We start from the raw sequence: 23,438 nt of genomic DNA, 5'->3' as shown, positions 1-23,438 counted from the left end.
TGCTTTCCTGATGCTTCTTCTCACCTGTCTTTTTCCTTATTCTTTCCATCTTTTCTTTTTCCGGCTCTCTTTGTTTTGTTTTCAGGTCAAAGGTCAGCAGTGAGTGCTGTATTTATTTCAATCTTCCATTTTTTGCTGAGATTCTCCTTGTGAATACTCTTCCCTTTCCCATCCTGGACCACTGCGCTGACTTAGAAAGCTGACTTAAGTATCGCTGAGATCCATCACAGTAATGCTGATTGTCCTGGCTCTATATCACTGTTCATCATGCACCAATAAAAATGGCACAAACAAACCCAGAAAAAGCTGTTTGGACTGTTGGTGTGCTGAGTAATGTACACAAATAAAACTCTTGAGTTCTCACAGGGATTTGGAGAGCTGAGTAAATTTTTTCCTCCCACCTTTTACCAGGGAGTTTGGTTCTGGTTTCTACGTGGCTGTCAGAGTAGTCGCAGCCTCTCAGGAGATTGATCATGATGTGGACACAAGTGACTAACACATTCAGGAGGCAGTTGTTTAGCTCACCTGGTGGAGCCTGGGCCTTCCTGTTCTATCCTTTCACATAAGGGTTGATTCAGTTCACTTTATAAACTGATTATAAATAAAAAAACATTTGGGGCACATATGAGTGTGTACTCGCCACTAATGTCATAACCATTTAAACGTTTAGTTTTGCAGATTGTTGAATTGCAGTGCTGTAAAACCAACTCTTTTACCTTCCTGCTGTTTAGGAGCAGAGGCAGGACAATTACGAGGGTCTGGACTTTCCCTCCACCCTACCCCCTCTGAGGAGAGCCAAGTCTTTGGATCGAAGGACCACAGAGTCCGTCATGACGGTGAGCGTTCTACTCTGCTCTGGAGTTTCCAAAACTGTCTGATTAATCTCCATTGCGTCCTTTGCAGCTGTGTGAATTACGGTCCTAATCTAAACGTTCCCACAATATAAACAATTTGACTCACTAAAGGCAAAAACTCTTGGGGGAAATCACCAATTTGCAAATCATTCGTTTATTGTTTATCGTCTGATGTGGCAAGACCACAATTGAATACTGACATTTGTTGTTTATTTGGGTTGACCCAATCTAACCCCAACCATCAAACTGGGGTCCCAATCAAAACATTTTTAAATAATTGTCAAAGTCCCTGAAAATAGTTTTGGAAAATATGTTCGTTTTATTATTATTATTAATAATTATTATATATATCAATATTACGTGGTATATAGTATATACAGTACAGACCAAAAGTTTGGACACACCTTCTCATTCAAAGAGTTTTCTTTATTTTCATGACTATGAATATTGTAGATTCACACTGAAGGCATCAAAACTATGAATTAACACATGTGGAATTATATACTGAACAAAAAAGTGTGAAACAACTGAAAATATGTCTTATATTCTAGGTTCTTCAAAGTAGCCACCTTTTGCTTTGATTACTGCTCCGCACACTCTTGGCATTCTGTTGATGAGCTTCAAGAGGTAGTCACCTGAAATGGTTTTCACTTCACAGGTGTGCCCTGTCAGGTTTAATAAGTGGGATTTCAAGCCTTATAAATGGGGTTGGGACCATCAGTTGTGTTGTGCAGGAGGTGGATACAGTACACAGCTGATAGTCCTACTGAATACACTGTTAGAATGTGTATTATGGCAAGAAAAAAGCTAAGTAAAGAAAAACGAGTGGCCATCATTACTTTAAGAAATGAAGGTCAGTCAGTCCGAACAATTGGGAAAACTTTGAAAGTGTCCCCATGTGCAGTCGCAAAAACCATCAAGTGCTACAAAGAAACTGGCTCACATGAGGACCGACCCAGGAAAGGAAGACCAAGAGTCACCTCTGCTGCGGACGATAAGTTCATCTGAGTCACCAGCCTCAGAAATCGCAGGTTAACAGCAGCTCAGATTAGAGAACAGGTCAATGCCACACAGAGTTCTAGCAGCAGACACATCTCTAGAACAACTGTTAAGAGGAGACTGTGTGAATCAGGCCTTCATGGTGAAATAGCTGCTAGGAAACCACTGCTGAGGACAGGCAACAAGCAGAAGAGACTTGTTTGGGCTAAAGAACACAAGGAATGGACATTAGACCAGTGGAAATTTGTGCTTTGGTCTGATGAGTCCAAGTTTGAGATCTTTGGTTCCAACCACCGTGTCTTTGTGCGGCGCAGAAGAGGTGAACTGATGGACTCTACATGCCTGGTTCCCACCGTGAAGCATGGAGGAGGAGGTGTGATGGTGTGGGGGTGCTTTGCTGGTGACACTGTTGGGGATTTATTCAAAATTGAAGGCATACTGAACCAGCATGGCTACCACAGCATCTTGCAGCGGCATGCTATTCCATCCGGTTTGCGTTTAGTTGGACCATCATTTATTTTTCAACAGGACAATGACCCCAAACACACCTCCAGGCTGTGTAAGGGCTATTTGACCAAGAAGGAGAGTGATGGGGTGCTGCGCCAGATGACCTGGCCTCCAGAACCCAATCGAGATGGTTTGGGGTGAGCTGGACTGCAGAGTGAAGGCAAAAGGGCCAACAAGTGCTAAGCATCTCTGGGAACTCCTTCAAGACTGTTGGAAAACTATTTCAGGTGACTACCTCTTGAAGCTCATCAACAGAATGCCAAGAGTGTGTGGAGCAGTAATCAAAGCAAAAGGTGGCTACTTTGAAGAACCTAGAATATAAGACATATTTTCAGTTGTTTCACACTTTTTTGTTCAGTATATAATTCCACATGTGTTAATTCATAGTGTTGATGCCTTCAGTGTGAAGCTACAATATTCATTGTCATGAAAATAAAGAAAACCCTTTGAATGAGAAGGTGTGTCCAAACATTTGGTCTGTACTGTATGTACTGTAACAATATAGTAGCTTTTTAACTGAGATAACCTGCGGTGGATCAACATATCGAGGTTGACCTCGATTGTCAGGAAAAACGGATAGGAAAGAGAGCAGTGTCACAAACATGTTAGTCAAGTGAAAGACTGTTACTATACTAATATAAACCATGTAATACTGATTGAATGTCAGTTCATTTACTTTAAAGTTATAAAGTTTTTGTGCTAAACCATACATGGCACTAATTTAAATGAAGTGTTAGTTGGGATTGGTTTCAGCTAAAAGCCTGTTCTTTAATGACTTGGATTTGCATCGGGGACAAAAATTCTGAAAGCGATGTCTTGTTTGCCTTTAACTAACCCTAAGTATGGAAACAGCATAAAAGATGAAATAACTGGATCATCCGGTTTCTCTGTTTAGTTCTGGTTTGATTTCCCTCTGGGAATGATATCCTGTTCTTGAGCTCGTTTCTCATAGTGATGAATGTGCTTTTTTTAATTTATCAAAACAGCACATTTCGGTAAGCGCTGTTGTTGACCGTTAAAATCACTTGTTGCCAGACTACTCTTGCAGCATGAAGAATTATTTTCTGACTAATGCCTGGTGACTAATAAAGGAGGAGGTTTAGATTTGTTCTGATTAAGAACTTCAAGCAGGACTCTTTGAAGGTCAGTGTGTTCCTCTGCATCTGTGCTCTCCAAGACAAAGCCTCTCCTGTTCTGGTAAGCTGCAGGATCTGGGGTCAGCGGCAGTGCCAAGGCCTCGGCAGAGGAGAGAGGTCGCTGGGTTGTTGTTGTTTGGGCCGAGAGGCCAGAATTAGTTAGGCAACGCTTGCGAGAATTAAACCTTGAGAAATATCTCAGTGGGTAATAACCTCTGCAATGTTTTACTCAGAAAGTTACCACGCAGGTGGTAAATGATACACCCACAAGCGAACTATATTGGTTTTGGATAGAACATCTCTTAAAACTTAGGATCCAATTCAGTTTAGGAAATTGCGTAGCATTGATACAAGCTGATGACTTACTTCTGTTATTTCTGATGTTCCCCTGGCCTTGGTGTGGTGGTACCAGGGTGGGGTTGTTTTTGGCAAAACCTCCACACTGCAGGGGGCAGTGCAGCCCCCTCTGCTCCCTCTCCTCTCCAGGTTATACTACTCATTATGCTCCATGTTTGCAGGTTTTAGAAATGCATGCAACTATTGCACTCATTCTCTACTGCCTGTGTTTGTGGGAAGATAGAAGTGTAAGAGAAGAGAATATCACAACTTGGCACTGCTTCCTGTGGTCACCAGTTTAATGGATGTATGTGTTGTTGTTTCCACGGTTTGGACTCGCAGCTCACCACAAGTGCTGAGCACTAAGCCCCACTCAGGGCAGAAGCTTTCCCTGTTCAGTGGGCGACATTTCAAAAATGTGGGCGTTAAATCTGCTCTCCCACTGATGGGGTCAACTTCTCCCCACAGCTGACTGACTGGGGGTGTGTTATGTGTCGTTTATAGTGATTTGCAAAAGTGTTCATACCCCTTTAATCTTTTTGTCATGTTACAATCACAAACATCTGTATATTTTATTGCGATGTTTTTGTGACAGACCAACACAAAATAGCACAAACGCTCAGTTAGGTTGGATGGAGAACATCTGTGAATAACAATTTGCAAGTCGTCTTATTAGGATTTAGGTCTAGACTTTTACTGGGCCTTTCTGAAATGAATGCATGGTTTGATCTAAGACCTTCCATGGTAGCTCTGTCTGTATATCCGGGGCTGTTGTCCGGCTGGAAGGTTATCCTTCATCCGTGTCTCAGCTTTTCCCTGCCTCCAACAGGTTTTCTTCTGGGATTTCCCTGAATTTGGCTCCATCCATTTCCCCATCCTAATAAAACTGATCAGCTTCAATATGCCTGCTTAAAGAAAGTATCCCCACAGGATGATTCTGCCACCACTATGTTTTTCATTCTGGGTGGCAAGGTGTTTTCTGCAACATTTTACATTAAGGCTGAAAGGTTGTTCATACTGCAAACATGACTTCTTTTGAAATTCCTTCAACAATGGCTTCTTTCTTTTTGGAACATTTCCATATGAGCCAGGTTCTCCTGCCTGGATCTCTGTAGCTCCTCTAGAGTGACCATGGGCCTCTTGGCTGCTTGTCTGATTAATGGTTTCCTTGCCCCACCACATGTTTGTAGGGTTGCAACAGTACAATGATTAGGATATCGTCCTATAATCTAACTCTGCTTTAAACTTCTTTACATCTTTCTCTCTGACCTGTCTGTTGTGTCCCTTGGTCTTCATGATACACTTTATTCATTAATGTTCTCTAACAGAACATCTGGATTATATCATATATTATTCATACTCTTAATTGTGTAGTTCTATATTTAGGTGCTTTCTGAAAGGAATTTCTTTGCGCTGGATTGTATTTAAAGGTGTATAACAGTAAAGGAGGCTGGATAAAAATATATAACACACTTTTAATGGTTTTGTTCATAAAATTGATTACAAATTATGTATCACTTTTGTTCCACCTCACAATTCTGAACTACTTTGCGGTGGTCTGAGACATGAAATCCCACTAAAATATATAGAAATATATGGTTGTACCAAGACAAAATGTGAAAGAGTTTTGAATGGTTTAATCTGCCTAGAAAGTTTTCTTTTTTAGCGCTCACGGTAAGTAGCAGTAAAGTGCTCCTTTAACACTGGCCTTAAGTTACCTGAGGTCAGCTTCGATGTTCCTTGTTGTTCATCAGTTTTCCTCATGCTGCTTGTTTCTTTGTTTAGCCGGACTTGCTTAACTTCAAGAAAGGCTGGATGGTGAAGCTGGACGAGCAAGGCCAGGTACTGAAAGTCACCATCTGATGATTATCAGCTGAATGAAATAATAAAGGAACGTGATGTGAAGAGAAACAAACTTCTGCTGCCATGTAGAGCAGCCTTTATGACGGCAGGGGTTTTTGGTGGACTATAATGGATTCATATGTTTATTGTTTCAAATCACTTCTGTTTTTGGACTTCATGTGGCAGAATGTCTGTGTTTTGCTTTTTAGTGGAAGAAATACTGGTTTGTTTTGACGGATCACAGCCTGAGATACTATAAGGATTCAATTGCAGAAGAGGTGAGCTCATTTGATTCATGCTGTCACTTCTTTCTGGTTCTTTTTGTGATGTTGCTCTGTTAATCTTATTTTTCTGCCATCAGGCCTCTGACTTAGACGGTGAAATTGACCTGTCCACCTGCTACAATGTAACCGAATACCAGGCTCAACGCAACTACGGTTTTCAAATTCATGTAAGATGCTTTGCTCATTTTCTTCAAGAGAAAGTGTGGTAAAATCCTCAATAAGCTGCACTCTCCAGTCCTGCGATATGGGGTTTTCATTGCTGAATGCTGCTCATTTTCTATTATTGACTACTACACTGAATGAAACAGATTTGTTTAACACATTTCCTAAACGTTTCTGAATTTCTACCCATTCCTTGGTTATCCGTGTGCAGACCCAGGAAGGAGTTCACACTCTGTCAGCCATGACGGCAGGCATACGCAGGAACTGGATCCAGGCAGTCATGAAGAACGTGAGACCTTCCACTGCCCCGGATGTGGCCAGGTCAGTACAAGTTAGGTCAAACCAGTTTGGTATATTTCTGAGTAATGTCCTGTTTGGGGTTTTGTGGGGGTGAGGGGGGGGGGGGGGGGGGTCGTGTCAGGTGTTCATTCGTAAGGTACGACTAAAGGGGCTGCTTTTAAACATCGAGTGAGAGTTCAACAGAAAACAGGAAAACTGAACATGCTACAGTAAAATGATGTTTTATCCTTTTGACCTCTGTAATGCAATACGGTGCATTTGGTAATGTTGTCAGCCGTTTGAAAATGTTATTGTATGGGTCTTCTTTCTTAAAAGACATGCAGACTGCTGTTTATAGTAGCGAACAACTACCCAAATGTTAAGATCGCTCTTTCATACTGTCATATGTTGTCTCCACTCCTAATATAAGAAAAGTTATTTTGAACTCCTAATTATGATGCCCTGAAGTTGGAATTTCAACTTGGAAAATTGAAAGTCGTCGAGCAGCTCAAGTTCTGTATTGAATATGTCTGACGCATCTATAAAATGTTTCAGATGAAAACACTTTATCCGCATTTGGCAGTTTGTATTACATTAATAAAGCGCCGCACACACAATATACTGCACAAGGTTTTATTTCTCAGCATGTTTGAATATTTCAACGCAGAAAATGGACAATGTGTATTGCTAATAGCAGCTAGCACCACAACGATTAGCTAATCTGAATGGTTGGTTGACTCTGAACCACAACGAGGATCTGGGATCATTCCCAGACTTACAAGACAAATCAAACATAGCAGAGAAATTGCAATCAGCTAAAATCAGGATTGGCACGTCAAAGTTTTAGAAAAACATGGAATCTGCCAAAGAACTCAGATCTCTGTTGAGAAAGGCAAACTGGACACACTTAGTGTCCAGTTGTAGATGGACCACTATGTAGCAGGCAACAGGAAGTCATGACGGGGGGATATTTCAAAGCATTTCACCTTTTTTTAGTTAATGTTGTAGCTTTGTGTTTTCCTTAAGTCTGTCTAGCCAGATTAAAAGACAAACTAGCTTATCAGATGGCGCCTTTGAGTTTTCCAGCTTTTGAGAAAAGAGCTGGAAAGCTTTCAGATTTTTCAGTGGAGCTCTAATTAAAATCTGAAATTTTAATAGTAGTTAGTTAGTTAGTTAGTTAGTTAGTTAGTCTTCAGTGCTGTGGTGTTCATCAACATTCTGTTTTCCTGCTTTTCAGCTCAACAGAAGATCATGGCTCCTTCTCTGCTTTGGATGGTCTTGTTAGACCAGATGTAGCTCAGGACTCGCCCTCCTGTGAGGCTTCTTCAGTGGAGAGAGAATCTGCTCCTAGTGTCATAAAAAGCAGAGCACGAGAACGAAGACGAGAAGGCCGCTCGAAGACTTTCGACTGGGCAGAGTTCAGGCCCATTGCGCAGGCTCTGGCTCAGCAGCGAGCGCAGGAGGCCGAGAGCCTCCAGGCAGATAAGGGTGACCTCGATCGCAGTCAGAGGAGAGAGGAGAGACGGAAGAGATACGAGTGTGCTACCAGCTCTGGGCACACGTCTGTTACAGATGGAGGGAGGATAGACTGTGAGGGTGTTGATGGAGTTGTACATACAGACTCTGTCAGTCCCACATCTTTGGAGCAGCATCAGATGGTGGAGGAGGTGATCGAAGAACACTGGCGACAGGTGGAGAAGACGCCCATTCGAGAGGAGAGGAGGGTCCCTCTGCCCACCAGGGAGACCACAGAGCTGGAGCTGCTGCTGGAGAGTTACAAGCAAGGGGTACGTTTACCTGGTCCATTTAGTGGATTAGTTTTGTTGTCATGGGTGCATCGCTTCTGCTGCAGAAAGAACAGTCGACCCTGTCGCCACCATCACCCCAATTCTGAAGGGAGAGGATTTGTGGTTTTCAAACGTGTTTACGAACGAAAAATCTTAAAAGTGTGGCATGCATTTGTACTTAGCGAACTTTAATCTGATACCGCTAAAAAAAGCTTTACTGCTACCAAACGCCCTCAGAAGTCAACTTATTGGCAAATAGAGGAAATCGTTGTGTTGTTTTGTTTCTTTACCAACCCAGCTGTTCTGTGAAGGAAAATGTCAGCAGAGAGGTCAGGGATAAAGTTGGGTAGATGTATAAAGTAGGCTTAGGTTTTCAGACCGCATCCTGAGCTTTGAACATCTCACAGAGCTGAAATGTCCAAACCTACCAAGACATAGACGTTATTTTTCCAAAGTGAATGTTAGAAAATGTCTGTCTCTAAGCAATGTGTGTAAAGTTGGTAGAGGCAGCTATAATTGCAGCAAAGTGGTGTTCTTCAAATTATTTGCACAGGGCAACTGAATCCAAATAAATGCCACACCATCAGCACTCTCCCTCAGTTTGATTTTTGGGTTACTGGAGCATCAACATTGGGCAGTCACACACAAATGGGGTTAAAAAACAAATTTTCAACTTTGTTTATGTAAAATGAGTTCAAACGTAGTACAGGTCACACAGAGGTACTACAGGGTAGACATAAGATGACAAAGCTGGCAAGCTTTTGGATTTGACTGTTTCAATGAGATTCCTGAGCACAGCTTTGTCTAACATGCAGTCACATTATAAGACTTCAGCCTGCTTCGGACAAAGCAGTAAGGTTGGCAATGAGAAGAAGCTGTAAACAAGTTTGAAGCTCAGCTTAGTTATGACAAAAACAGAGGAAAGTCTGGGTGGGGCTCTTCATTGTGTAGTTTTATAGCAGGTTTTAAAATAGATTAAAGTTGGTATACCACCCAGTCCTATTAGGTCATTGTGTAATTTCCACAACAAAAGGAGAGCTGAGTTTGTTTAACTGATGCCTAGCTAAGCCTGTTAAAAAACTAAATACCCAGTGCAACTTTTTTTTCCCCCTGCTGCTGCAGATAGAGGACCTGAAGGCCCAGTTGGAGAGCTGTCACCAGCAGCTACTTGACTCAAACAAGCACAAGCAGGAGCTGGAGCTCCAGCTGAGGATTGCTCTGGAGCGAGAGCAGGATATCCGCTCCGGTTACATCTCCCCGGTGAGTTGGCAGCCTTATTGCATCGAGTTAGCTCTGCTGTAGTGGAAGGTTCAAGAGTTCAAGATGTGCTGGGCAGCAACTTCCACTTCATATTGTAACGTTCTTTGCATGTTATGTTAATGTAATAAAACAAAACAAACTGACAATTAAACTCCAGTTTCCCTGGGTATGAGGCCTTGCATGAGTTCATTGCATGCATCAAACAGTAAAACCCTGTTACTACACCGGCTTTCTACTAGTTAATTGTCTTCTCTCTACATTCTCTTTGTTCTGTGTTTAATTCATTCATTTCAGAAATGCATTGAATATGGACCAAAAGACTAGTGTGCTAGTTAGTAATGTGACTCGCAGAGGATTATTTCACTCTAATGTGAAGCACAGGGATGAAAGTTTAATGCTTTCACAAGTTTCTATGGATTTAGAGTTCATACACATGGCTGTGCTGCTGGTGAACACCACTAGTTAATATCTGTAATCCTTGCTTATAGAGGTCAAAGTTACCAACACATTTCCTTCTTAAAAAGAGTGTAGCTTTTTCTATTGAAAATTAGCACAATTGTCGCTGATATCGTTACTAAAACAGCAGTCTTCTTGTTTTTTTTCTGGAGAACTTAAACCTTCAACTTTTTAAGATTTTCAAAAAAACTGTCACTATCCAGCATTTTCCATCACAGATGTGTGAAGTTGTAAAAGAATAAATTGGGCTCCTGGTCGACTCACTCCTCTGCCAATTCGATAAGACGTGCCCACGGCGGCGACAAATTAACATCTTGTAGCAGACAACTCCGTTTCGTACGGGTAGAAAACCCAAACTGGCAAAGCAGGAAATGTTGAAGGAGCAAAAGGTCCTGCACCTGCCAAAGTTGAGTTATCTGTAGCAGCAGCCTCAGTGAGAAGCTCACATGACTTTGTAGAAAGCAGTTTCCTTTTAAATAGCTTCTCACTGTGTTTCCTTTGATTTCATTTATAAACACACCACTGATACTGAAAATAGGTAGCTATGAAGCTTTTTCCCTCAGCGTGAACTTCCCTACTAAAGAGTGTTGTGATTAGTGGAACCTATAAGCAGAAAGGTATGGTGCAACCAAGTGGAAAATCAGCAAATTCCAGTCATTAGCCTCAGGGCTACGTTCACACTGCAGGCAAATGCAATCCACATCCGACTTTTTCATGGCACTCAGAACAGCCCCATTCCGATCTTTTCACCTCCAAAAACATCCGAATCGTGCCACTTTCATGTGTGGCACTAAATGTATCCGATAGTTTTCAGAGCGTACGCAGTCTGAACGGTCATGTCACATTTGATCCAACTTTCAGGTCTTTGTCCTGGCTCCGACTCTGCATCCAGATAGACGTCTCTACAGCAGTTGAGCTCTCTTTTTGTTGTCTTAGGAGGTCGTAATATTGTCAGCTTGATAATAACACAGAGATGGCGAAATCCATTATTACTTCTGTAAACAGTGCGCTGCTTTGTGACGTCTACATTCTCCTTCTACGCATGGAGGTCGCTTTGGGGTTGCAAATCGTTCAGACTGAAGTCTGATGGTCCTCGCATTTAACACGCAAAGACCTGCAGTGTGAACTGAGCCTCAGTGCATCTCGTTTAAAAAAAGAAAGTGACAAGATGAATACTAGGAAACTATGTTGTCGTTTGTTTCAAGTATAAAAGCCCTCTTCCCTTTTTATGTCTTTTCCTGACCTTTTTCCAAATTTGTCCTGATAAAGTGACTCCACATCAACGGACACATAGACTTCAACATTTATTCAAAGCACATTTTTAATGCCATCAAAAATGATAATTTTGACCTCCTTTCACAGTTTTTATCATCTATCATCATTTCCGATAGATGTTGTTTAATATGATGTGTTCTTATGAGACCTTTCTTATGTGATCTAAAATAGTAAATGTTCTCTTCAAGTCAAATTAGAGTGAAATATCCTTTGTAATCATTAAAATGTTGATTCAGACTGAAAATAACATTTGTATTCTAATTTTTGGCATGGAAGTCAGATTCATATCTTCCATTAATTTCTGCATATATCATCCTTTTGTTGTTAACCTTTTTTCTGAAGAACTACGGTATACATTGATGTCCATGTGTGGTGGTGGATCTCTGTTTGCTGATGTTTGGATGGCAGAATCAATGACTGTTTTAGATTATTTTAGGATATTTAAGGCTGAAGAACCACTGCTATTTTTATGTTATTTTTGTGTTTGTGAACTAATTGTATAGTATATGCAGAGTACAGTAGAATTAGATTTTTGTCGGATGATCCGAGTTGCTGTCACCGGTGTAAGAAATGCACCTTAAAAGTACCTTGTATGCCTTCTGTTCTTGAGTATACCTTCTAGCTGGAACTAATACTACATTACTTACAACATGAAGTAACAAATAACAATTTACCATGCATGCTTTGTTGTGATTGACTAACCTCAGACATTTAATTTCTTTCCTTTTGCATTTTCTTTGTACAATAACTATGAATAAGAATTGAATTTCTATTTATTTGTTTTATTAGGGATATGTGGAAATAAAAATATAACTTTCTGATTTAAAAATGACAGCAAAATGATTGGTAGATGTAACGCTGAGAATTATTAGCAAGCTTTTTGTCTCCCCTGCTGTGTGTTAACCAACTGTCTGGTCCCTTTTCCAAGCTGGAGCACCCTTTGGGTCTGGAGGCTGATGTGACGCCTCAGACGAAGAGGCCCGAACCGGTTAGTTCCCAAGCACAGAGCTTAACAAAGAAGTACCAGGAGACGAAAGAGCTCCTGAAGCTGCAAGAGCTGAAAAAGCGCAACATGCAAGCACAGCTTGGCCTTTCGCTTTCTCACTCTTCCGTCAAGGAGCCTACATTTTCTGACCAAACAACACCCATGTCGGAAGGCGCTCCCACTGAACTTGTCCAAAAACGAGTTAGCTTCTTGCTCGAGGACAGTGCAAATATGATTCAGGAACTCGAAGATCTCCTAACCGACGAACCTCTGACTCTGAAGGAGCTTGGAAGAGTGTTGAAACTCCATAACTTCGCTCAATGTACTGCAGGAAAACATGAACTTCAGAAGCTCCTGGAGACTTGGAAGGGCCAGCAGGAGATTGAAAATGAAACTTTAAAGAAGAGTTTGGCCCGGGCCGGAGAGTGCATACGAGAATATGAAGCCCGTCTTCTAACCATGGAGGATATGGTGGGAAAAGTTCAGAAGCAAAGTTTAGAAAATCTAAAAAGCCCCTACAGTTCTGTGTCCAAAGTAGAAAACCATTCAGAGACGAGTGACATGACGACTGGTTTGCTCTCCCAGAGGGTTGAACTTCTAACAGGCGAAAACAGTGCATTAAAACAACGTTGTCAGGAGATAGTAAACCAGCTGACAGAAGCCGACAGAGAAATAGACCGACTAAAAGCTGAACTCGTCAGCCAGCAGGGTGGGAAGAAGCATCATCTGGTCATGGAGGAAATGAAAAGACTGAAGGCTGAACTGGCTGAAAATCAAGCTAATGCTATAGACCGGGAGTATTATGAGAGAGAGCTCAATGAAAAGTCCTTGAGGCTTCATGAAGCATTAGTTACCTTAGAGGAACTAGGCAACACTCTTAAAGACACAGAGAAGAAGCTCCAGCTGAAAGAGGCCACACTAAGAGGTCTGGGCTTCCAGGCAGACTACGAGGATGAGGAATTACATCCAGAGGAGGAACATCTCAGACAGCTACTTGCAGCTTCTCAAGAAAAGGTGCTTGAGACCGAGGCAAGCCTTCGGAATACAGAGCAGCGCTGCATGGAGCTGGAAGCCCGAAATAGAGAACTGGTTGCACTAAATCAGGAAATTGAGCAAGTTAGCAGGGAGAAGCTAGCAGAAACAGAAAATGAAGCGAGGATGTTGCGTGAGAGGTTAGAAATGAAGTGTAGAGATGGACAGAATGTTGGTGAGAATGAAAATGTAGGAGATGAGCAGGTTGATGATGAAGGACTTTTCAAGCAAGTGATAGCGGAGTTGGAGATGAGGTCTGAGGCATTCGATAAAGTTGTAGAGATGTTAGCAAAGGTAGATTCTGATGTAGAGACGATGCTTGGTCTTTTAAGAAGCACTTTATTTGGTTCTTGTAAGGAAGAACCTCTTTGCGTTAGTGGAAATGAGATGAGGTCAGTGCTGGAGTGGGAGTTCTGGAGCCAGGTGTTTAGCAGTACCGAGTTAAAACCTGAAGAACACAAACAGATCAGTGAGTCGGAGTTGCTCCAGCAGATAAAAGCACAGAAGAGCTTGGAGCTGCTGGGGAAGACGGTTTGTTCCCAAGGAGAAGCAGAGTGTGAAATACCAATGGATTTTACAAAAATGTACAATTGGCTTGATAATGAAACATACGCTATGATTCTAAGACAGTTAGTAAAAACTTTGGAGAGAAGGTCCCATGATTTGAAGCAGATTGCTTCTAGTCTGAAACTGAACAGAGATGTCAAACTTCTCTCTTTGGCTGTAACAGGCTTTGGTGTTGGGCAGGAACAGAAAGGGTTTTCCAGATATCTTCTGGATTCCCTCAAAGAAGCATGTCTGTCATATGTGTTTGTTAGGCTGAAAGTCCAACACGAAAGAGAGTTGAAGCAAAATCAGACCGTAGTGCAGATGGGAAGCCTGAGTTGTCCAAATTGCCCTAAATTGAAAGAAACTGCTAGTGATCTCCAGTCCAAACTGGAAGATCTTCAGAATCATCTTGCCCTGGCCTCTCTGAAACCTTCGACCACAACACAGACTTGGATCCAGGTTGAAGGAGAGCCCATAGATTCTGTGGATAAAACAATTGAACTTGAGGACTGGGTAGCAAGGCAAAGGAAGGAGTTACAAGATGTCAAAAACAACTATGAGAAGGAACTGGAAAAATTAAGGCAGGAAGTTGAAAAAGCCAATGAAACAATCCGCCTTCATTCAGAAGAAAATATTAAAGAGAGAGAGTCACTGACGAACTGCATGGAGAACCTGAAAAACAATCATGAGGATGAGAAGAGGAAACTCCTCAAGGGATTCGAACGGGAAATGCAAGAGTTGAGAAGCGTGATGAGTCCGTCAGATCAAGAGAAGAACGAAACGGATGAGCATGCACCACCACAGGATGCCTCGGCCCAAACATTAGCCCTGCGGGAACGCGTTCAGGAGCTGGTGAGCCAAGTTTCAGCGATGGCCGAAGAGATGAGGCGACGGGATGAGCAGGGTGACACAAACTCTCTGCGGCTGAAATACGAGAGAGACCTGGAAAACCTTAAGGTGGAAGCGCCCCTTGTCCTTGCCGTCCTCTCGTCTGTGATGCCTTGTTTTCCTTTGTGACATTCCCAGATCCCATTTGTTTCCCCAACCTAACTCCCCTTCCTAACCCTGATCACTGTTCTTTGGCTCTTTGTGCCGTAAACCACGTTTCCTTTGTGTTGCATGAAAATTAACCCCTGTAGGGTTATGTGACTATTCCTTCAGCTTTAGTTGTAGAGCTACCAGCAGTCCCCATTTATCTTTTGTCATGAATTTTAACATTCATGTCTAAAGTTCCTATTTTAAACGGTTAAACATGGTGTAAACTCAGAATGATGTGAGTAGTTTTAAAAAGGTATTTTTAGATGAATATTGAGTGTAAGAAATTAATTGTGTTCAGTTCCTCGTTCTCTCGGCTTTTCTATACTAACAATTTACCTTAATGTGCTGCTTTTGCTCAGTGACAGAGATGGTGGTTCAAGTATTTGACAAATTAATCTTAACTCAGTCAACTTGTTAGGTTTTTTTGGAACCCTGATGCATTCAGAGCTGTTTTTACATAGTTTTCAGCTCGTTTATCGTAATTACTGTGCAATTTATGCAATTTATGGAAGAGGTTAACATAGCATGCGCCTAAATAGCCGGCCATGTACAACATCCTTATAGGACTGTTTTATTCCCTTCTTAAAAAACGAACTGAGATAGGTTTTAGAAACCATTTTCTGATGGAACCCTGGAAACAGCTAGAAAGTTAACTTTGATTATTTTGCTATACAACGTGAGAATTTACGCTCCGTTTCATTTGACTCTAAAGTCTGGGAGGGGTGTCACACCCAAGTCAAAAACAAGCTGAATTGTTGTACTTATTGATAAGTTTGGTTATTCTTAGCTGTACCAGTCAATAATAATGTGTTTCTTTGTGTTTTATGCTTTGAAATAGTAAAGGATCCTTTAGAAGTAATGCATAGTTCTATGTAAACTACTCTCAAAGAGAGACGAACTCTCAAAAGTGCAAATAAACAGCCATCTGGGGTAATTTCCAGCACCGCATGTCGTTACTCCACCCAATCACATTCTACTCAGCACAGAACCTGATGTTTCCATTGAGGCTGGAGATGCGGCTTGAAGTCGTACCTCCAGCCGTCAGCATCGTGTGCTGTGCAAAGTAAAATAAACATTCAATGTTGCACATCGCGGAATGAGGTTACAGCGTCCAGACAACCTTACTGTCCACAACTTGCCGGGCGATGGCCGTAAATGCCGTCCATGATTTCGAACCAACACCACGGCATTTAGTTTGACCCGGCCCAGCCATTGTGGTTCTTAATAGTGTTGTAGTCACTCTTGAATTATTGTAGCACCAGGCTGGAGAAGCCAGTATTGGAAATGGTTGCAAAACAGGCAGAGTGGACTGGAGACCACCGAAGTAGAGCCCATGAAAAAGGGGCATTAGTGAACTATGACTTCCTGAGTATTCAGACTTTAGGGAGGCATACAATTTCATTTTTATGAACTTGTCTAATTGTCTTTGACTTCTGTGTACAAATGGAACCTACAAATTATTACTTTTTAATTACTTTTAAAATATTATGAAAATCTGATATGTTGGTCATAAAGAGAAATGCATATGAAGCAAAAATCCTGTTTGAAACTTACTTGCTAGAACACTTTTACTCCCTCCAAGGATAAAATCTCCCACATGACTCTGTCTCCGACATTCTCTCTCTGATTAGAATAAAGGTGATAGCCACGCACACGCATGTCTTTGCCAGTTCTCTCATTTTTCAGTTATCCAAAGGATCGAAGCAGAGGAGTGCTTCACTGCAGTAACTGTTTACATGGGGTCGTAGTTGACAGTTAAGAATTTTGTCTGTATAAAAATATGACAAAAACACGATTCACAACCTTCATGGGTTAGTGGGGGTCATGCTAAACTTTGCACACCTGTCTGGTAAAACATTGTGAGAGGCAAACGATGAGAAATCTATTGCCATTACCATTAGAAGCACTTAATGATTGCATGTAAAAACAACAAAATATTGAACTTAATTTTTTAAAACAATCATGTCATTTTTTTCACACAAATAAGTTAAATTCCTTAAACTGGGAAATGATGTGCAGCTGAATAGCAGATTTAGTCAATGTCTGAGATACTCCTGGTATGATAACCTTGAGTAAATATCAACACTTGGGCAAGGATGAATTTCTCTTTGTTATCACCAATCCTTTCCAAATAATTTTTGCGGGGCCCACGCTGACCAGCAAGTCCATTTAAATCTGCCACATTTAGTGTAAAGTTGGGAATAGTTGCATTTGTTAGCAGCTTCATTCCAGAGGAGATTAAACATGAGATGTATAGTTTTAACAAACATCAATGCACCAAAAACAAAAAGGCTTCACGCGTGTTCAATGCTCAGTCAGATTTGGTTGAGAGTGAGCAGTGACTCTGTGCCCCCGCTGTGACCTGGAGCTTTTCTAAACACCAAATAAATGTCCTCACAAGCTTCTGAAGCTGTTGCTCAGTTGGATGTCGGAACAGGAAGTTTATACTAGCCCCATGTTTGTGGGGGAGGGGGACTTTTCTACTCCTCCATCAGTCCCTGGGTTAGTTTTTCCCAAGGGAGAAGGTTACTTCTGTGAAAATCCTCCATGCTTCCTGTTTGGTTCCTCTTTATATTCATTCAGAACACACAAAGTTGTTATTTTGGCCTCGCGTAGTTGTCAGCCACCTGTCAACATTCTACCAAAGATCCATTGAATAGGAACATTAGGATTTGAACACTGTCTGGAATTAGGATTTTCTTCAGGGTTGATGGGAACAGGAAGTGGCAGCTCTTCCTCCTCTCCGACTGTCTGTGGCTTTCTTCTCTGTATTGTGCTTCCTGTCGTTCCTCCTAACCCTCTCTGTCCTCAGACACACTCCACTTGCTCCTGGCTGAAATGCTCTTACTATTTAAAGTTATTAATGTTTACATAGGGTACGTGTTTTCCCCTCCCCTTCAGCGTATACAAGCAGGAGAATCTGCTGCTCTTCTTCAGATGACCCGGAACTCACTGTGACCTTTGTTTTCTTGCAGGCCACCTGTGAGAGGGGCTTTGCCACCATGGAAGAGTCCCATCAGAAGGTGATCGAGGAGCTGCAGAGGAAATACCAGAGAGAGCTGGAGAACCTGAAAGAGGAGAAGGAGAGACTGTTGGCAGAGGAAACTGCAGCTACAATTGCTGGTAAAAACTACCTTCATGAGGCCTTATTACCTCATGCTGCTCTGATGAAAGTTCCAGAGAAATCTCTACCAACTGTCAGTGAAGCTTTTTCTGCCTGTTATCTCAGCTATTGAGGCAATGAAAAACGCTCACCGGACGGAGCTGGAGAAGGAGCTGGATAAGGTACGCAAGGCCAGCAGCAACGCTGAGAATGCAGATATGGAAGAGATCCGGAGACAGCATGAGTGAGTTCTCTGCTCTGCACTGCTGTTGGGGTTGCATTCATTGAAAGGTTAAACAGACGGGACCACGCACAAAGAAAGCAGCGGTCGCAACGCACTACCTCAAAGCCCATTACTGTGATATGTCGTGTCATGGCAGAGCAAGGTTGGGCTGAGTTAGCTATATTTTAACATGAGTGCTGCGCTCTGTGATCTTATCTGAGTGTGTCCAATCATAATGACACATGCAAACACAATCCATGTCTGTGTGTTTGTGAAAGGACCACTGCAAGCCAATCAGACTGAGTTTTATAAACCACTATTGTTTTTTTTTCTTTACTTCTTTGATTTAAGTAGTGTGAACATAACCTGTTGGAGGCTGCATAAGACTTGTAAAATAAAATAAAAGAGTTCAAAAGAGTTATGGAAACAATTCCCATCTCTGAATGTGCAAAGCATAGTTATATAAAATATTGATTTAGGGAGTCTAAATATGTGAACTACACTTTCAAAAATTAAACAATAATTATTATCCTGTGAACCTCAGTTAAATGCCTCTTAAAATGTTTAAGAGGCATGAATAATTATGGAAGAAAGTATATAATAGGATTGGGGTAAATTATCTGTCAAACTTTGCAGAATAAAAATAGTGAATCGATGTAAAAGGCAAACACTTTAGTCTTAGTGAACTGAGTCATCTTTATCTAATTTTTCCTGAAATAGATTTATTGTCAGTACATGAAATAATTAAAAATAGAGCCACTATTATGTAAAGCTGTGTGTATAAAAAAAACCTCTAGTTTCTGGGTTGACGATCCAGGATCTGTCAAACTGAGCCGCCAAATATCTGTCATCTCTGATCTTTGTGAGACCTGCAGATTTATCCTCGTCAGCGCATACTCCACCCATGACCTGTATGAACATGCATGGAGGCTCTGTATGTTCATTTCACCTGCCTATCTTCATTACTGTGAAACCTCTTATATGTACAGCGGTTTATCAGAATAATAAGGCCACAGGATCGAAGCCAGAAGTATTCATACACTGAAACCACAAATGTCAACGTACTTTATTGAGTTTTTATGTGAAAACATAAAGGACTGGGTAGCCATTCTAACACATTATTTTGCTTTAATCTGAGATAAAGTTACACACAGGTGGACTGTATTTACTTATTAGGTGATTTGTGATGGCAGCAGTTTGTACTAAATTTTATTTATCAGAATAAAATAGGCTGAATACAAATGAAAACACGTTTTAGATTTTGAAAGTCCTGTATCATTTTCCTTCTATTTAGTAACTGTGCTCTGCTTTTTGATGATCTAACACATGAAACCAAAATACATTTAAGCTTGTGACAAAATGTGAAAACGATAAATGAGTGTGAATACTTTATCTGTGTGTCAGATATTGTTTTCTGAACATGTGACATGAATGGTACACAGATTATGATACCCAATCAGAAACATCCAGATATCCCCCATGAAAACCCTTCTTCCTGTGTTGATCCAGTGTTTTTTATCTTTCTGTGACTCTGCGTTGCGTTTCAGAGAGGAGCTGTGTTCCTTCCAGCGGGAGATCGAGGTGTTGTCGGAGCAGTATTCCCAGAAGTGCCTGGAAAACGCCCACCTGGCCCAGGCTCTGGAGGCCGAGAGGCAGGCCCTCAGGCAGTGTCAGAGAGAGAACCAGGAGCTCAACGCACACAACCAGGTGCAGGCACACACTGCTGCATCACACTGACCTGTGCTATACTCCTGGTATAATTACTGCCTCATACATTCTGCACGTGTCTGTCCTGAACTTCTTCTCTGGACCGCATTTAGGAGCTGAACAACCGTCTGGCAGCAGAGATCACCAAGATGCGCTCCATGACATATGAGGATGGAGCGGGAGATTCAAACACCACAATCCAGGGGAAGGAGCTCTATGAATTAGAGGTAAAGCTCAGTTACTCATTGCAGTGCATAAGATCACATGGATAAGATTATAAAACGAGTTCATACTGGTGAGGTTTAGTGGCAGCAGCTGTTTCTCCTCAGGAACACTTGCAGCTGTGAGAGCGACTGCATCTTTTCTTGTTGTGTTTTTGCCCAGGTGATGTTGAGGGTGAAGGAGTCCGAGGTCCAGTACCTGAAGCAGGAAATCAACTCCCTCAAAGATGAACTCCAGGCTGCTCAAAGAGTAACGATGACCCCCCCCCCCCCCCCCCCCCCCCCTTTTTTTCTTTTTCTTTCTTGACCTCATTTCGAATTGTACAGCCTTCTTGGAGGTGGTTTCATTTGGCAACAGTCAATAATTCAGCGTTGGCTGAGATATGCAGAAATGCTTCGTGCCTGACTGAGCAAAACTATGTGTTTGCAGGACAAGAAATATGCAACAGATAAGTACAAGGACATCTACACGGAGCTGAGCATCGTGAAGGCCAAGGCAGAGCGGGATCTTGGCCGACTCAAAGAGCAGCTGCAGCTGGCTCACGAGGCGCTTGGAGAGCCGTCGCTTGAGGACCTGGAGCGAGGAGGATACGGTATACACATGCTCCCTGAAACACAGTCCACGATGTAATTACTTGTCTCATTAAAAAAAAAATTCTATCCTTTCTCCTGACAGATATAATGAAGTCCAAAAGCAACCCTGACATCCTGAAGATGGCGGCTGCTGCAGCCAAACGCTCGGAGCGCACCCTGAGGTCAAAGGTAGGTCAGGAAAACAATTAATGTTTGTATAGATATGGCAATCCATAATACTCTTACTGAGCTGTATCAACACATCACTGCGATGTGAAGCAGGAACACATTGAGAGCAGTCAGAGCAGCCCTGCCTCCCTCCATCAAGGCCTGAGATGCACACTCCAGTTATTTGCTGCCCTCTGCAGGTCGATTGAAAAGTTGCATGCAACAGTGCATGCCCTCTGGCTGTTTTATCTATCTACAGTGCCTTAAATTAACCACACACTTCAGTGGATTCTGTTGAGATTTTATGTGATAGACCAACACAGAGTAGTGCATAACTGTAAGGTGGAAGGAAAATGATTGACGTTTTTCTTTTTTTCCTGTGCAGTAAATTGGATTTAGAAGTTGCCTAAGTAAGAGTCCATCCGTGTTTGATTTAATCTCACTATAAATCCATCTGCTCTGTGAGGACATCAAACCTTAGTGAAAGACAGCAGCATAGAGACCAAGGAACACAGCAGATAGGTCAGGAGGTAGAGACGTTTAAAGCTTAGAATACTGGGTTTGATAACCTAACCCTGCTTTAAATATTTAACATAGAACTGTTCAAGCCATCATCTTCCTAACAGTAAAGGCATAGGCAGTCCTGTCTGCAGTCTGCCACAAGTCATAGGGGACACAGCAAGCATGTAACAGAATGTGCTCTGGTCAGGAGAGCCCAAAATGTTATTTTTTTGGCCTACATGCAAAATGCCATGTAACACACATCACCTTGAACACATTATCCTCCTCACTGTGAAACATATTGGTAGCAACAACATGCTGGGAAGTCACAGTTGATGGCAAAATAGAACAAAGTAAATACAGTGCCACCAAACCTGTTACAGGCTGCACAACACCTGAGATTGGAGCAGAGGTTCAAATTCCAGCAGAATGAATCCTGTTCATGTGTTAAAATGGCCCAGTCAAAGACCAGACCTAAGTCCAAGTAAGAATATGTAGCAGGATTTTAGCTCACGTCATTTCGCAGAAAGAATGGTCAGAAATTCTCTACATGTGTGAAGCTCGTAGAAACGTTCCCCAACAGTACTGCTGCTGTAATTGCAGCCAAAGAGTTTGACTAAATATTTACTGAATAAAAATATTATTATTAATAATGCCCACCACACTTCAGAAGTTTATCTGTAAAAAGAATCCTAAAAAGAAAAAAAACAAGTAGGATTTTTTTTTTCTTCTGTTGGTCTATCACATTAAATCCTGTTTAAACATATTTAAATTTGTGGCTGTATGATCAGAACTGCAGTCTTGGGATTTTGTTGCAAATCGAACACCACAGTGGTCTAACACACACTTGCTGGTGTGTGTGTTTGTTTTTTCCTCCCCTTCTGTCCTCAGTCTGTGAATCGAGACATGCCCTGGGACAGTTAGCTGAAGACGTGTAGGCCTACTCCTTCTTCTCCTTTAGGTAAACCAAAGCAGACACATCCACGAGTTGGTGTGACACACCCTACTGTCTACCACTCAAAATGTTTTTACAGCCAGAAAACTCTTAAAAACTAAAGCTCAGAAACATACCTGGTTAAATTGAATCATTACTGGGTGATAAAAGAATAATAGAGAGGAAAATCCCTGCCTAACACACTTCAGTTGTTGTGAGCCATATCCTAACATCGAATTTTCTTTTCGCTTGTTTCCCTCCAGAGTTTGAAGGAAGGGCTGACTGCGGAGCAGAGACTGCACCTGTTTGAAAACAAAGACGCTAAGGAGTTCTGACAGCGCCGCGTCACGTCTGCCTGCCGTGCTGCATGTTAAGAAGTCCACTATATTTTAGCTCTGCTACGACGTATTTAGAAACACTACACACTGGTCACTAAACACAGATCATATATGTTATTAAAGAAGACACGCTATGAAGTTTGAATTTCATGCACTTCAGTTAACTGTGACATTTTTGTATTTTTTTTTTTCCCTTCTATGTCTTATTGTAAATAATGATTTTAAAAAGAGCATCTGCCACGCATTTACTAAACTCTGACTGTGTAAGCTACTGTTTTAACATTATAGATTGTTGCTAGCCAATGACATTAAGCTGTAATGTTGACTGGCTAAACAAAACAAAGATGCATATTGAGAAATAACTCTAGCATAACAACGCCATAGGAATGAGTCCAGTGTTCAGTCTGTCGTGGCTTCCCTGCACCTTCATCGCAGCACACGTGTACGTGTTGCTCCGTAAACGAGCTTTGGAATGAAAAGTGCTCGGCTGCATTAGACAAGCCCCCATCCATGCTGCTTTTCTGGCTGTTTTCCAAATTGACAAACATGTTAAATTTACACAAACCTAATGTTCCTGGAAAGGTAAACAGAATGTTTATAGACAGATTCACTGACTATAATTTAAGTACATAGATTAAAAGCAAAAGTTTTCTTTTGTTTCGCTCTCACAGCAATCATTGGTCCAGCTGTATAGGAGTTGCTCCAGTTGGTTTTTGTTTGTAATCTTGTTCTGTGGCAGTCCCTTTGTATTTATTTATATGGCTGGGATTTTTCTTTTACATTCCCATTCCTCTGTACTCTATTATTGTAAATATAAAGCAAATATACACCAACTGACTACAGGTTTATTAGCAATAAATATTTTTGCACCCTTTGCTGCGTCTGGTAA

The 23,438-nt window shown here is 41.6% G+C and overlaps 1 protein-coding gene across 2 annotated transcripts in view; it reads left to right on the top strand.

Moving 5' to 3' along the window:
- Positions 1-23,423, top strand: part of LOC124875216 (myosin phosphatase Rho interacting protein) — a 47,785-nt gene extending 24,362 nt beyond the window's left edge. The window contains exons 9-24 of one of the 2 annotated variants that reach the window (XM_047377219.1): positions 732-836; positions 5,618-5,674; positions 5,884-5,952; positions 6,036-6,125; positions 6,332-6,441; positions 7,637-8,186; positions 9,309-9,446; positions 12,106-12,165; positions 17,757-17,904; positions 18,011-18,128; positions 19,655-19,814; positions 19,928-20,041; positions 20,199-20,285; positions 20,466-20,628; positions 20,712-20,797; positions 22,475-23,423. In XM_047377219.1, coding sequence (XP_047233175.1) covers positions 732-836; positions 5,618-5,674; positions 5,884-5,952; positions 6,036-6,125; positions 6,332-6,441; positions 7,637-8,186; positions 9,309-9,446; positions 12,106-12,165; positions 17,757-17,904; positions 18,011-18,128; positions 19,655-19,814; positions 19,928-20,041; positions 20,199-20,285; positions 20,466-20,628; positions 20,712-20,797; positions 22,475-22,546 — 2,127 coding nt within the window. In that variant the 3' untranslated portion in view covers positions 22,547-23,423. The remainder of the gene's footprint in view (positions 1-731; positions 837-5,617; positions 5,675-5,883; positions 5,953-6,035; positions 6,126-6,331; positions 6,442-7,636; positions 8,187-9,308; positions 9,447-12,105; positions 12,166-17,756; positions 17,905-18,010; positions 18,129-19,654; positions 19,815-19,927; positions 20,042-20,198; positions 20,286-20,465; positions 20,629-20,711; positions 20,798-22,474) is intronic. The other variant, XM_047377220.1, reaches the window with a different exon arrangement.
- The last annotated feature ends 15 nt before the right edge of the window (positions 23,424-23,438 follow it).

The sequence above is a fragment of the Girardinichthys multiradiatus genome, chromosome 10 (genome assembly GCF_021462225.1).
Source record: "Girardinichthys multiradiatus isolate DD_20200921_A chromosome 10, DD_fGirMul_XY1, whole genome shotgun sequence".
NCBI lineage: Eukaryota > Metazoa > Chordata > Actinopteri > Cyprinodontiformes > Goodeidae > Girardinichthys > Girardinichthys multiradiatus.
Note: the sequence above shows the minus strand (reverse complement) of the source record. Positions and strands in the feature narration are given on the sequence as shown.